This window comes from Lissotriton helveticus, chromosome 1_2 (assembly GCF_964261635.1).
Source record: "Lissotriton helveticus chromosome 1_2, aLisHel1.1, whole genome shotgun sequence".
Taxonomy (NCBI): Eukaryota; Metazoa; Chordata; class Amphibia; order Caudata; family Salamandridae; genus Lissotriton; species Lissotriton helveticus.
In genome coordinates, this window is record NC_136058.1 from 246,452,213 (window position 1) to 246,467,818 (window position 15,606).

At 41.5% G+C, this 15,606-nt stretch overlaps 1 protein-coding gene across 1 annotated transcript in view; it reads right to left on the reverse strand.

Annotated features, from left to right (window-relative positions):
• LOC144800392 (vitamin D3 hydroxylase-associated protein-like) overlaps positions 1–15,606 on the reverse strand; it is a 726,480-nt gene that overhangs the window by 109,452 nt on the left and 601,422 nt on the right. Inside the window, exon 12 of the mRNA XM_078671678.1 lies at positions 3,425–3,464. Coding sequence (XP_078527804.1) covers positions 3,425–3,464 — 40 coding nt within the window. The remainder of the gene's footprint in view (positions 1–3,424; positions 3,465–15,606) is intronic.

Below are 15,606 nucleotides of genomic sequence, written 5' to 3' on the forward strand. Positions count from 1 at the left end.
CGCAAGATCAATGACAACCAAGATACCGCAGTGGACCAATCAGAGACAGAAAGACAAGAACAGAACTTTTGAGAAGTACTTGGTTTATAAACAAAAGGTGAAAGCGTATGCTGACAGCAGACAACATACTTCAGAATATTATCTTTAAGAGAGGTGATCAAGGGCTCGCAAGCCAGATGCGGAAAAGAAAATATGATGCTCCATTTGATGCAAAACTTTTTAAAGTAGTGTCTACCATGGTGATTGCCTAGCCACCTGGGAAGTCTATTACCAGAGACTCTTCTCACTTTCAGCGTTTAACTCATCTTTCAGCAGATCTACATGTTGAAGGAGAGACTGGTTCAGAAACACCAGTGACTGCTGTTGCCTCCTTACTGTCAACACAGTTTTAGGACATTGATGGTGGCAGGTCTCAATTATAATAACAGTAGTAAAGTCAATAATGCACATCTCTGCGTCACGTTAAATTATTTTCGTGAATTCAATATTTAAACAACCACTCTGATTTGCAGGACTGTAAAGGAGATCTTTCACGCAGTTTTTTGCAAACTGTTACTTATTATTTTGCTTTTCCCATTAAAAACACAATTTAATATTATTTCTTTTTTTCTGCATTTGTAGAACCAGCTGCTTCCTAGAAAGATGCCCCTGCACTGATAACTACAGGTTTATTTATTCAATACTATGCTTTGCTTAGCAAGTGTTTTGACTATCTGACTGATGAGAGAGGGGAAGATTCAGCCTGCCCCCTTAGGAGGAGAGGCTGTCCAGGAGGAGAAGTCCAACATGTTCCTAGAGGGAACGACATTTTGAGAAAGCAGTCTCCCGAGAGGGAAGTTAGGACTGATCTATGCTGCTGCAGGTATCCCTTTCTCTCTATGCTGTTCCTGTGACAACTGCACCATCCCATATCAAGCTGAATCTGCCATGCTGTGTGAACCCTGCACGGCCTTAGCTGGCCTCCAGCTGCCTTCTAGCATAAATGTGACACTGGCCCATGTCAGACAGCAATTGTCATTCAGCCTAAATCCTGCAATGGTCAATGTCACCCTACACATGCCATGCGGCGTTACTTTTGCACTGGTCATGTAGCGTTGCATCTGACATGTTGTGTGATTCTTGCATTGGCCCATGTTGGGCTCAATTGCTCTGTATGCTGAGCATCAGTTCATCGACATTGGCTCAGAATCAGATTGTGACTGCTAGCAATTCTGAAGGCCACTGCCCAAAGCTCGCCAACTATCTGCACTTGAGAGACCCTGCATCCCAAAGATGTGGGCTGGGCCCACTCTCCCCTGCAACTTCCGCAGGCACAAAGTGCTCATACTGAAGGCCTCTGCTTATATTTTAGATCAAGGCTGGGTTAAGCGGCGTGCCAGGCCTTAAGACTGTTGCCTCCCGGCTAAAACATCAGAGGTAAGAAAACCTGAGGAAGGGGTATGTAGTTGAGATTTTGGTTACTAAATATGCACCTGTGCTTAATATATGTTCTTGTCAAAGCTGGAGACAAGGACAGGGTTGCCTGTGTGGGAATGTACAGAAAGAAGGTGAAGGGGGTAGCGCCCATAGGGAAATGGTTACCTGGATTTTACCTTGAATACTTCAATTGTGTAGTACTTAGTACTACTGTATGATTATAAGTAGTTTCTTTTTCGAAAGACAAGCACAGGGCTGGACATTGATGTGCTTGATTGTTGAGGTCTGAGCGTGTGCCCACAACATTACCTTCCTTAAAAGCCTGTGACTTCTCACCCCATTACCCCCAAAAGTCAAATGAAAAATCATTGTTATTGGCCCAGTTTGAAGAGCCATAGTTTGGACAGACCTCCGGACAGTGATAAACATCCTCAACCACCATGAACCCAGTGTCAGGCTGATCTAATTACACTACCCATAAATCTACACAAACTACCACACTTTTATTCAGTATGTGGAAAGTCAATGAACACAGATTTCTTCTCTTAGGAACGTTAGTTAACGAGCAGAAGAGCTTCCTCATCAAACAATGTAAATTGCATGGTAGCCTTTCCCTGAACCCTTATCCAGACAAAGCTGAATGTAATACAGATTAGAAAAGCTTCTCCATGCATTGAACTCCTACTTGGACAATGTAACCCTGTCTGTAACCTCTCACATTATGTGCCAAAATTACTGGGTTTTACTTTTGGCTTGATCTGATGATGTACGCACATGCTGGCAAATTATTAAAAACTGCATTACAACCAATAGAAATGCTTAGGCCAATCAAACCAATAGTATCTGTAGTAGAGTTCCTATAGATGCGCAATCTATGGTACTCTCCCATCTGACAAGAGTATACGCACACCTCAGTGGGCCACCTTAGGGCAGCTCCAGCAATTTGTGACAAAGATTTAGCAAGTAAGCAGAGCAAATCAAATCTCTTCATATCTTCACTGTCATAAATGATTGAGATTAACTGCCTCTGGATGTTCTGTGGAATACAATCAATGCTTTCACTTATCAAATGTTCTCTACTCTCAAAACACTATTGATAGACAATGTGGCTAGAAAATGAGCAAATGCTATCTCAGGTGAAAAATTCCCAAAGATATCAAGGCCCATATTAAAAAATGTAGGAATTGCGATTTCCTAATTGCAATTCTAACTGAATCGCAATTAGGAAATACCAATTCTTAATGTAAAAAAACATACACGTTGAAAATATTGATTCCTAGTGGGTCGCAAATCGACCTACCTCATGAATATTAATGAGGTAAGTTGCAGTTTGCGACCTGTTAGGAATTGCAGCCACGACAGGGACAGTGGCCTGCTTGGGTAAGCAGACCAACATTGTCTGTGATTGCTTTTTAATAAAGCAATCTTTTTATTTTTTATTTTTTAAACGCAGCACATTTTCCTTAAAGAAAAATCGGATGCATTTCAAAAAATAAAAATAAAGTTTTATGTTAAATTTTTTAAGAAAATCTCTGAAGCATGGATGCCTAATCCTATACATGGGCCATACTGAGCTACCAAAGGGAAGATGGGCATGTGTACTTTGGAGCAAAAGAACTAAAGCAAGTACCCACATAGATTGCATTGTGACAGGATGATGGAATATAAATAACCAGAACACGCCAGAGATGCTTATTCTCCAGATCAAATTGGAAGCTGTTTGTAGGAGGAATGAGGCTTGGACAGTTATCAGGTTATAAAGGTTATAAAGCCTTCTTCAGAGCTCAAAATTGTGCCCCAAACAACATCCGTTTAGCCATTCTTTTCACACGTTCCAATATCTCCTTCTGTTTGAAAGATTGTGCGTGCATCAGCCCCATTTTCCCATAATTCCTTTGTGTTTAGCATAGATCTTCCTAGAATAGGGACATTGAGTAAACACAAAATATAGGCAACTAAACCTGTGACATTTTAGAGGGTTAATGAAAGATACTTAAAAATGAGGTACCTGCTGTGCTTTCTGGTTCGCCCATAGAGCCTTCACCGACCTAAATGTGTTTAAAGAATTAGTAAAAAACATAGACTAGTCAGCAGTATTACCAACAAATGCTGTGAAAGAGAGGATTAGACAATGTAGTTTCACATGTACAGCACCCTTGCATTCTGAAAACATCACATGTCAGTTTTTATATCATATGAGCGTCCTCTTCGATCAGGCGGAGAGCGGGCTAGTGTCCAGATCTTATTGGCACCATCTTCGATCAGACTGAGTGAGCGTTGGTGTCTACATTGCATATGATGTCAATCAGTTTATAGACATGATGTAGTATCATAGTTTTATCCATGTTTGGGATTATCTTTTCAATCTACACTACAGCAAAGCAAATATCTGAAGCCTGTCTGTGGAGGTATGTGTAAATATTTTAGATGAAGATTTCTTCACTACTTTTTAGGAGCGGCACAACTCTAGTGATAACCTTTGCAGCTGTGAGACGCACACATTTTGCTTTTTATCAGGCGTGGCACAGCACAAGTGTTCATCATTGTGACATTATAACTGTGACACATACATGTATTGTAAAGAAATTTATATGATTTGGACATTTATTATTCTTGTGGTTCTTTTTTATTATTACTAATATTTCTTCTGGTTATGGAAAAATTGGTTTAGAGCATTCATTAAATATTTAGGTGCAATAGGAAAAAACAGATTCAGATCAGATCCTAAACAATATCTTAAAGACATAAATTAGGATTTGAAGGCCAAGCTATTTTTGAGAATTTGCCTCCTTTGGATGTATCAGATGGACAGGAACACGTTGACAAGTTTCAGGGTGTTTTGCTGTCAGGATAACAAAATTGATGAACAACTAAGTTTGGTTGTTTTTTAGACATGCATTTATTACAAGGGAACAACACCAATACAAATCAATTGGCACTTATTTTGCACATCTCTGCATTTTAGCTGCTGACTGAATTTGGGAAATTTACTTCTTAACTTAGAGATAAAATTGATGTTTGCTGCAGATATAAAACAAAGTGCAAGAGAAATTACTCACTCTTAAGAATCCTTTGTTGCAAGAAACTATAAGTATTGTTGGGAGTTTTGAAATTTCTCAAACATTATCCACGAAACTTGTGAGAAGTGATAATTCTGGGGTAGGAGTAGTTAAAGAACAGGCATCAAAATATTTCCCAAAAATAAATCTTTGGAAAGGGGTAAGTCAGAGCAAAGCAGGGATGAAAGATGAGGAGTCATTTTTTTAAACAGAATAATATAAGTTTTAGATGTGGTTTCTCCAAACAAAATCCCCAACGGGTGTCCTCGTCCATCTAAGTGAGCAACAGGTCTTTAATGTGCCTGAGAAGTTACGGGACTGCAGCAGTTAGTGCAAGGCCTTACCCACTGGGATGGGCACAAACTTGACCGTATCTTTTTACATGACAGACTAATCCTAGTAAAAGATATATCACCCTTGTGCTGGACTGACTGTGCACTAATATCCCTCGTCCTATATACAAAGGAACCTCACACTCTAAAGTCGGGCTCAGCCTTAACAAGGCAAGGCAGGACGAGGTATAAGCTCACTAGGTGAACACATGGACAGGTTTTTAACCTTTCTAATATTTTAAATCTAAGTGGTCAGTAGAGGACAATTGCTCTAAACTCAAAGAGGGTATCTCAGCAACGTGTGATGCAGAAATACCCATCTTTAACCTAAAAAACATGTTGTCGACCCTCTGACCTGTGCTATAGCACATCCTTAAAAGCGTTAAAACAAACCTGTAAAAAGCTTGGAAGACAATGGCAAAGGTCTTATTCAGAAGAGGATAAGAAATGTTGAAAGTACTCTCTGAGTGAATATAAATGGGAGGAATGTAAAGCAAAGGCTGAATACTATGCCACTACTATCATGACTGCTCCTAACAGTCCAAAGAAGGTCTTCGACATTTTGCGTGATCTATCTAACCCTGGGTGTCAAAAGCAGGAAAAAACTCCTTCGCAAGTTCTCTGTGAATGTCTTGCTAACTTCTTCTCAAAGAAGATCAGCAAGATTTTGGGGGATATTGGATCCCCCTGAACCAATAGGGATGGGTCAGAATGAACTACATCCAAGTGGAATTATAGAATCAGTTATCACCTATTTTCTCTAATACCGAAGTCACAGCACAAAGTTTCCCCAAAACATACAATAGGCCCAATGATGTAGATATTCTCTCTCACAGATTTGACATTTTTTACACAATTTCTGATGATGATTTTCAGGCCATTGCGATGTCCACCTCATCATTCACCCTCTACCACATAGGGCTACAGAAAAAGTTGGCAGAGGAGCTGATCCATTCTACATTGAAGATTTGCAATCAATCATTGGAGTGGGTCACTGTCCCGTGGAGCTGGAAGAGGGCCACAATCACCCCTCGGCAGAAAAAACCTATGGCAGATCCATTGATCCTCAGTAATTACAGGCTGATATAACTCCTTCCTTTTCCAGTAAAAATACTCAAACACTTTTACAGTAGAAAGTTGTCTCACTTTTTTTTAAGACCATTCTCTTTTAGAGGAGGAACAGTTTGGATTCAGGCCAGGACATGGGACTATGTCGGCCCTACTCCTTGCCATGGATAAACTCCAGTTGAAGGTAGACAGCGTCCAGTGCATGATTCTCATACTGCTCGATCATTTGTCCACCTCTGATATGGTCAACTACCACGTCCTTTTGATTGGAGTTGGTGGGACCGTATTGAAGGGGATAAGCTCCTATGTTTCAGATAGGTCCTGTGCCCCTACAATGGAGCTGAAGGAGATATACCCAAGGAGGTGCTTCCATTCAGCTTCAGAAAACCTCCTATGTCTCACCAGATTCCAAAAGAATAGACAAGAACGACAAGCTTTTACAGTAAAAGCAGCCTAAATATGCAACAGGTTAGTAGTTACTCTCAGATCATCAACTGATCTATTTCACTTTAGGAAGGCCTTGATGACTTGGCTCTTCCCTAAGTGACCATATTGTCTTCTTTGTCATCACTTTATAGCCATTATTTTAAGATGACAGGATACTGTAAGGTGACAGTTTGCACTTTATAAATGCTTTAAATAAAGAAAGAAAGAAATACAAATACTGTGTTTAACAAGGGCATTTTGCCCAAGTCTGTGAGAGCAGCGCAAGAATCAACTCCTTGATGCAACAGGAAATTGATATTTTCACAGCTGAAGCCTTAAAAAAATAGGTTATACTGGTGGGCAAAGAAGATTCTGATGAATGTGTTGATCCTTATACCATATTTTTAGTGAATAGTAGGATCTCAATCTATCAGTTGATTCTGATGCTAGGATGTATTTGAAAAAAAACCTGGTGCAACAAGGAGTTAGAACCACCTGATAGGAATCCTGTTTCTTATGAAGGAAGAACAATTCAGTTGCTGAGGACTTTTGTTGCTAATTTAAAGTTTAAAGAACAAGTTTTACAGGTAAAGGGGTATGTTGCAAAGAAAGGCTCAAACATCCTAGTGTGGTAGCACCAGGGGTTGTTTGGCATGACATTAAGGCCGGTAACAATAGAACAAGTGTTGCTTGTGTGTGAAGCCTATGACTGTGAAAAAATAATATTGGATTGATGCTTTTAAGAATGTTTTCTGGACAGTTTGGGCATATCAATGGTTTTGAGCACAAGATTAAGATTAAAGAAGGAGTCACACCATGTCAAACACAAATTGAAAAATGCTAGGTTTAGTGTAAGAGGATTTGGTGGATGAGCTTAGACATATTTATTTATTTATTTATTTTTGCAATTTTTAAAGCGCTGCAATTACCCAGGGGTGACTGCGGTGTAGTTACTGTGAGAACAGCCATGTCTTCACTTGTTTCCTGAAGATGATGAGCGTGGGACTGTTTTGATGTTGAGGGGCAGGGAGTTCCACAGTTTTGCGACATATGTGTGAGAGAGTGGTTATTGAACTTATTGAATTATATTTGTGGTTATCTCTGTTGATTGTGGTTGGAAAAAAATGAATATTTGTGGTATGTATCGATTTATGCAGCTTAAACAATGAGATTTTGATTGATTCTCATCCTCTTCCAAGGGTTGATGACTTGGTCATTTCATTAGCCTGTGTTAAATATTTTAATTTGGCTTCAGTGTATCAAGAAGTAGAGTTAGATCCCACACCCAAACATCTTACAGCTTTTGTCGCTCCAGTGGGCATGTTTCAATTCACGAGAATGCCTTTTAGATGGGGATCAGCTGGCGTGACCGTTCAAAGAATAATGGAGAACGTACTTGAGGGTATCTAATGAATGTTGGCTTTCCAGGATGACATCTTAGTAGCAGGTAAAGATACATTTAAACATTATGACATTTTGAAGGAAGTTTTGGCCCGGTTGAATGATGCAGAAATTGTAGCCAATAGAGAAAAATGCTTTTTTGCTAAAAACTCCTGAGAATATTTAGGGCATGTTAGTTCTCAGGATGGTTTTTAGCAACATGCAGGATTAGTTGAAGCTATTGTAAAGACATCCAGTCTCATTCACAAAGAACAAGTAGCATTGTCATTGAAGAGTTTGTGAATTCCACTCAAAGTTTGTCAACAATTTTGCTGCAAAAAGTAAATGTTTGAGATGTTTGTTAAAGAAACAACAACTTTTGGATGGAGTCAATTGTGCGAAGAGGAATTTAACTAAAAAAAAAGTTCACAAAAAGTACTTTCCCTGTTTGATCCCACCAAATAGTTCATTGTATCTGTTGATTCTAGTTTGTGTGATTTGAGGGAATGACAACTTAAATGTGCGGTAATCAAGAGTGTACACTTTGTTTTGCTTCTACTGTTTTACTTCCTAGTAAGAATAGTCATTCTGTGATAGAAAGAGAGGGCTGTTTATGCGTTGCTGGGCAATTTGAAGATTTAAGAGATTTTGTTTATGAGGCAGGCCTTTTCTATTGTTGATAGATCATAAACCTCGTATGTATATACTTAGAGGGAATGTTATTGAACATAACACACATAGCATTGCCAGATCAAGTTCAACATTATTTCAGTACAATTTTAAATATTTATTGGGTGGTAACAACACCAGGGCAGATTTCTTGTCAAGATATCCACTACCAGATATAGTTAAAAATTATGTTAATTTGGGTCAAAAGGAAGAGTAATAGCTGCCAAAGACGGTTGTCTGTTGGGAGGATGTACAGAAGAAGAATGTTCTCCTTAGTTGAGAAAGGATGAGGTCCTAAGTGTTGTATTCAATTACATAGTTGATAGTAGGCCTAATGAAAAGCAACTTCCATGTGATATTCTAGAATTTCAGATGAATCATCCTGGAAAAAAACAACATGCTAATGGGTGGTGGTAAATTTATTCCACAGATTGGTTTGAAATTATGGTTCATTGATTTGGGAGATATAGGGCATTTGGGCCAAACTGTCATTAAAAGAAGAATTTGTAATGTGTTCTGGTGGCCATCTATGAATACCGAAAATACTGAAGTTGTAAAAAGTTGTGTGATTTGCTTGACCTGTGACAAAACCACCATGAAGACGTATGCCCTTTCTTTCCAGCCAATGGATTTACTGGATGGTCTGTGCATTAATTTAAATGTTGATTTGGTAGAATTGTTCCACATGTTGCCTGGGAGGTAGAAATTTGCTGTTTTACCCAATTGCTATAGCAAATGGTGGTGAAGTGGAATTCAGGGTTGATCTCAATACTAAGGGAATCATAAACTTTTCCCAGAGAGTATTTCTTAGGGAGGGTTTTCCAGAGAAATAGTTTCTGACAATGGAGTTCAATTTGTATTAAAAGGAATGGGTGAATTTTCAAAAGAGTCTTTCATCACAGAATTGCCTTTTACCAACCTCAAGCTAATGGTTGTGTAGAATGGATGAGCCATCCTTTTGTTGAATCTTTCCGAAGACCACTAAGCAGCAGAATAGATGTGGTGCAAGTGTTTGAGAGCATGTTGAGGGCATATCATCCCACACCCAATGGTAATACAGGTAAGTTCCCTTTGAGATATTGAGAGGGGTTGCTTCTTTCCAAATGTGCCCAGTTTGGATGAAGGAGTATGTTTGTTTATAAATCATGAGAAAGACCTAGAAACAGAATGTACACCATAGGTAGAGGAATATTGAAATAATTCACAGGACGTTTTGATGTTAAACACAGTGTGAGAAATGTTGTATCTAAAGTAAAAGTGGGGGACTCAGTCAGAATTAAATATCCTACAAAAGTACCCAAGACTCATTATATATTTGGTCCTCCTGTACCGGTGGATGCTGCTATTAGTGGGAATGTTGTCAGAGTACAAGGGAAGGAATGGTGGAATGTGTCCACAGTTTGTAAAGATCTGAAGGTTTACATATTGTGTCCAGGTGTCAATGCCTGTGTTAGATAAAATGGAGTGTCAGGTTTAAAAGATGCTATCTCGACCACGGTGGGTCTGCACACTAGTGAAAGCATTCGAAAGATTCCTTATAGTTTGGGTTGGGGTTGATTACTCTTATTCTTTAAGATATAAATTGGGTATTTAATGTTTTGGCACAATAATGCTATGCTTTCTTTTTGCAGGATAATAATTTATTTATTTCATTTACGAGTTTGTGATGTTTGTGATGTTTGTTTTTGAATGTTTAAGTATTTAATTAATTATAAGATATTGGTATTCTTTTTCTTTGATGGACGGGAGATATTGTGGTATTTATTCTCGATCTTATATTACATAGTTTTTGCTTCCGGTCACATGACGGTCGTTTTGTGGAGCGAACAGAGTGCGAGCTGAAAGCCGGTTAGCCAGCGAACGAGAATCCAGACAGCAGAGTAGAGCAGGGTCGACCGGCACCCTGGCAACTGGTGGCAGGGCAGAAGGAGAACACAGCAGGGAGTGATACGGCTGGAGAAAAGTGGTGAGGCTGTTGGTAGCAGGCTTGGGGCTTGGGCTTGGCCCTGAGTGCCTCGGTAGTAGTTGATCACCTCCCCGCCCTAGCCTCCCTACCTTCACTCCCCTGCTGCCCGCTCTGTTCAGCACTGTTCCGCCCCTCCCCCCAAAAATCACCTAGCTGTTAGAGGCTACGGTCTGCAGCACTAGCGTCACCCCAGCAGACAATTGAAAAGGGCAAGTGCGGCTGCCCTTCAGAGGGCAGCCGCATCAAGTGAGTGCCCCTGGCAATCTGCAGTGGTGGCCTGTTGAATCAGGTGCAGCCTGTAGCCTGCAATTGCCTTGTGAGCACTGCTTGCCACACCTTGAATCTACCTCAGCCGTTTCAGTCAATTCAGCCGCCTAACAGCTTACAGCCACACAGCCTACAACCTTGTGACAACCATCGGAGCTATTCTCTTTTTTGTTTTACTGATGTAAACAGACTCCAATTACCTCAGCTCCTCCAATTTGCTCCACCTACCCTCTTTAGAGCTGAACCCTCAGGAAGCCGGCTGAACCCACCTCCAGCAAGAGCTTTTCAAGCATGAAATCGGGGCAGGTGAGAAAAGCAACAACAAAGTCTGCAAATAAAGAAAACGCAAAAGTGAAGGCCTCACTCAATAGCCCGGAAGTATTGGCTATATCCCTTGAGCAACCACAACCACAATCTCCCGCGAACCTACATACAGGTTTTGATCCCAACCTAGGATACAAACTCTAACTCGGGCAGTCTTCAGCACAAGAAAAATTTGCCAAAACCCACTCACCATATCCCACCGCAGGGGGGATGGCCAAAGCACAGGAACATCTGAAAAACGAGGCACCAAAATTGGATATAATAGCCGCTCCAAACCCAATAATTAAACAACTCTCTTTAAGGGACTATTTTAGGAGCCTAGCACCATCGGCGTCCTCGATGAAATACCTCAGTTCAGCAGAACTGTCTCATGCCCCCCGCAAAAAAAGTTGCCACTCCGAATCAAATTCTGATCGAGCCATGATCCACGCGGCTGCCAATGAAGGCAAAAGTTATCCGCTACTATGTTCTACAGTAACGATGGACTCTCACAACACAAACTCTCCTGATGCCCCTGAAGACAGCCGACTTTCTCAAACATCAAGACAGCCCTTCTTGGACCAACAGCCAGCTGAAATAGAACAGGTCCTTTCCCAAGTCCCCATTTTCAAAGATGTCACTTCACCAACTGCTCAGCCTACTCAGAACCCAAGTCAGTTTTTGCCATCAGCATCAAAATTTCCAACCGCAACTTTACTTGAGAGCCAAAGAACGAGTGTTAGTGTTCAGATCCCCCAAGTTGTATCTCATCTCCGTCCTCTATCCAATAACCCCATTCCTGAAAGTTTACTAGAAAAGGTCAATAAAGGCAAACAAATGGGTAATTCCATAGGTCTGGCAGAGAACGTAATTCTGTCCCCACTAGATTGCTAATTTTTTTCAAATGAACCCCAAAAACCCGCTGCTCAGGCTACCCCATCATCAATTGACCTCAATAATCTCTGTTCCCAGTTACTACAAACTCTCCAAACCTCCGCAGCTGCCTTAGCTTATCACTCAGACAAGATTGACCTGCAGGTGCACCTTCTGAACACGTTAGCAGTTTACACTGTAGGAATAGACCAAAAACTTGAGGCACTCAATCTGCTCATAACTAAAGCCCAATCCTAAGCCCAATTGGTTCAGTCGGTATGTTGCTGTTCCCCAATTATCGATTCTTTATCATCCCTACCACAATTTCTTTCCTCAATGCTAACAGAAATCAAGAAGCTACCACCAACAGGGTCATCAGACTCCCTGCCACCAGCTTCCAACTCAGTCAAGGGACTCACTGCCATGGAAGGCTAATCTCCACCCACTTCTCTGCATTGTACAGAGTTTGAAGATAGTAAAGTAAACCCCACCAAATTAGCTCAACAACACACACACACAGGTTGTCAAAATGCAAAAAAAAAAGAGTACGGAAGAGTCGGAACAAACACGCACTCGAAACCAAAATCCCAAATGCTAGCAGTCTCGTCACTATCAATTTTGACCAAACACGAGTACAGTCGCCCACTTCCGGAGCAAATTCAGTCCTGAGTTCAGCAGCACAAGTCCCGACTCCCCAGAGTGATCCTTCAAAACCAGACACTCAAGAAGTGGGGCCTCTCCAAGATCGACAGCCCCACTCACAGTATTTCACGCGAGTAATACCTAGATCCAGTAAACCTTCAATAGCTGCACCTGCTCCATTTACAGTGCAAATGGGAACAAAAACTCCCTTGACGCTGCCCTTCGACACCCACCCGTATTGTCCATCAACAGAGGTGGGTAACCACCACTACGCTCTGCAATGCACAGTCAAAGAACCGGTTTACCTGAATCTTTCAATCTAGTCAAGTGAACAACCGCTGGCGTCCACGAGCAAAAGACTCTTTGCTTTATCCCCAACTATTAAATATTGTGATCCGTCTTCTTCTTCGTCTGCAGTTACATGTACGACCAAGCAGGTTTCTTTTGAAAATCCAAAGAAAATAAAGCCTTTTATGGCTCCCACACAGCCTACAATCAACTCAGGCACCACACTACTGCTAACCCCAGAGTATGTCTCAGGAGGCCCCCATGACATCCTAAATCAAGGGAACATATTAAGTCTTTGTAAATCATTCCCGGACTTGTGCAACTTGCAGTCCAACAACATAATTGCCATTATATTTATCCCATCATCAGGAACCAAAGCGGGCGAAACGACTGAATTAACACTCGGGTCCTCAGCAATTCGAGAATTGGTCCAGTCAAAAACGGAACAATTCAAAAACTGGGGCATAACAATGTCAATGTTCAGGGCCCCCTGTGATCCATTAATACTGGAGAATAATCAGACCCAGGCTCTAAGTGATATCACTGTCCCCTTCTCAGTATTAACGTCAGCAAGAAGTCCCTCGCCCACAGCAACCCAGGAGCACACAACAAACCAGCAAAACCCCAAAAAGGCTGACTGGTCATGGCTCCCAGTGCCCCTAGTAAAAAGCCAGAAAGACTGAAATACCCCCAACCCCGGTCTATCAATATGTTCCTGGAACATCAATGGGCTTGGTCACAAAATCCAATCAGCAGCCACCCATAGTTTTTAAAGGGACATGATATTATTCTACTGCAGGAAACCTGAGCAGTAGATAGTATTCTCATTGAAGGCTGCCATGAATTAGCGTCCTTTGCAACTAGACAGTTCAAGTTTGGCAGGCCGAGTGGCGGCCTGCCGATCTATGTGTAAACCAAACTATCCCAGCCTACGAAGCAGCTAAAATCTGCGGAAAACTGGCTCACTGGAATCCTTCTGGGCAGTCAACAAACAGATAGCCAGTTGCTTCTTCTGAATGTTTACATAGTCCCACGCACCACTTAGAAAAATCTAAACTGGATTGTCTACCCAACACTGCTTGCAACCTGTTCAACGAGCATGGTAGTATACCAAGTATAATGAAAGGACATTTTAACACCAACCTTCACTGCTACTCCTCTGAGGAACCAGAGATCGCCCCCTCAATGGTTCCATCACATCTTGCCACACAGTAAATTCCCATAGGAAACAGACCATCAAAATTGGGCGAGTATGCAGTCATTCAGCAAGGCAGCGTAGGTTATACCGTATTGAATGGACGTTTCCATATGGATACTCCTCCAGCTTGGACACAATACAACGGCCGAATCTTCTCCTTTCTGGACTTTTCCCTAGGGAGAATGGACATTTTCCCTTTGATTGAGAGTTATCATATTGCACCACAAGGTGAGAGTGATCATCAACCTCAAATAATAACAACTCTTGCCAATACCCCGCGTCGCCAGGAGCTCGCCTACACCCATGTAGGTTGCCACATGGAGAATATAAAACAAATGAAATGGTCAGACGATGCGGCACCCCTCTTGATGGAAAAATGTAGAACATTGTTAAGCCAACTATCAGATATTGATTCCTCTCCTACTAGCAGCTGGCCTACTTTTTCAAACCAACTACTAGAAGCAGTTCCACTTAAGAGGAGCACTGAGCAGTACATATCTTTACCACACATTTCACCAGCATTAAAAAAACTAAAGCTACTGAGAAATCGTTGCCTTCAGGAACACAGGAAGAGCCCTGGTAATAAAACCAATTTTAACAACTACGAGCAATCCCAAGCTGCCTTCACGTTCGCAGTCCGCAGAGAAAAATAAGCGGCCTAGGATCAATTCTGGCTTATGCTCCTCTACGAAAGTAAGAAACGAAACTCAAAGCAATTCTGGTCTCTTGTAAACTGGGGCCAGCGAGGTGGAAGTGGCTATGGCAGTGCAAACATCAGTGCTGATAAATGGTCCTACTTTTTCTCATCTCATTTTAAGAGTAACAACAATAAAATTGACTGTCCCAAATTCTCTAGCATAGCCAACATAAAAGTACTTTCCCCGGAGGCTACGAAGCCAACATGGCTGGGTCCCAGCGTCTCAGCCATTAGTACTCTCGAAGAACCTGTAAATGTGGTGTGTGGGGACAACATAGATCCACCCTCAGACACAGCAGTGACACCGGAAGAACTAAAACATAAGATTCTACGTTTAATACAGAAAGCTAGAGCTGATGGTGCATCCGGGCCAAATGGTCTTCCCCAGGCCTTGTTTAAGTCGGAAGCAAAATTCTGCTCAGTCCATCTGACTCTCCTGTTTTCTTACTTCAGTTTAAACAACATTGTTCCCGAGTCCTGGAGAGGTGCCATCATTCATCCCATATATAAGAGCTGGAAGAGAAATGACACCAGTAAATATCGAATGATAGCACTCTTAGATGTCGAGTCTAAAAACTATGCCAGCATTTTGTTAGAAGAGCTGCTAGCCTGGGCCAACAAAACAAAGCGCTTTCCCTTCAATCAGATGGGTTTTGTGGCCGACTCTGGTACAAAACCAATCTACTAACCCTATCTGTTTTTATAGAGAAAGCGTCAGTCCAACAAACCCAACTGCACTGCTGTTTCGTAGATTTTAAAGCGCCCTTCGACCGAGTACCCCGAGGCTTATTGTGGCAAAAATTCCTGAGGCGTACACCGGTCTCTGCTACTCGCAATAGCTTAACTCCATTCTGAAACATGGATTAGAAAAAAGCTGGGTGAAGGCTCCCATGTCTCTAGGAAGACCGAGAAGAGTAGAGGAGTAAAACAAGGTTGCGTGCTGGCTCCACTCCTTTTTAATCTGTTTATATCGGATCTTTCGCAAATACTTGACAGTGTTAACTGCCACCCTCCCCAATTAG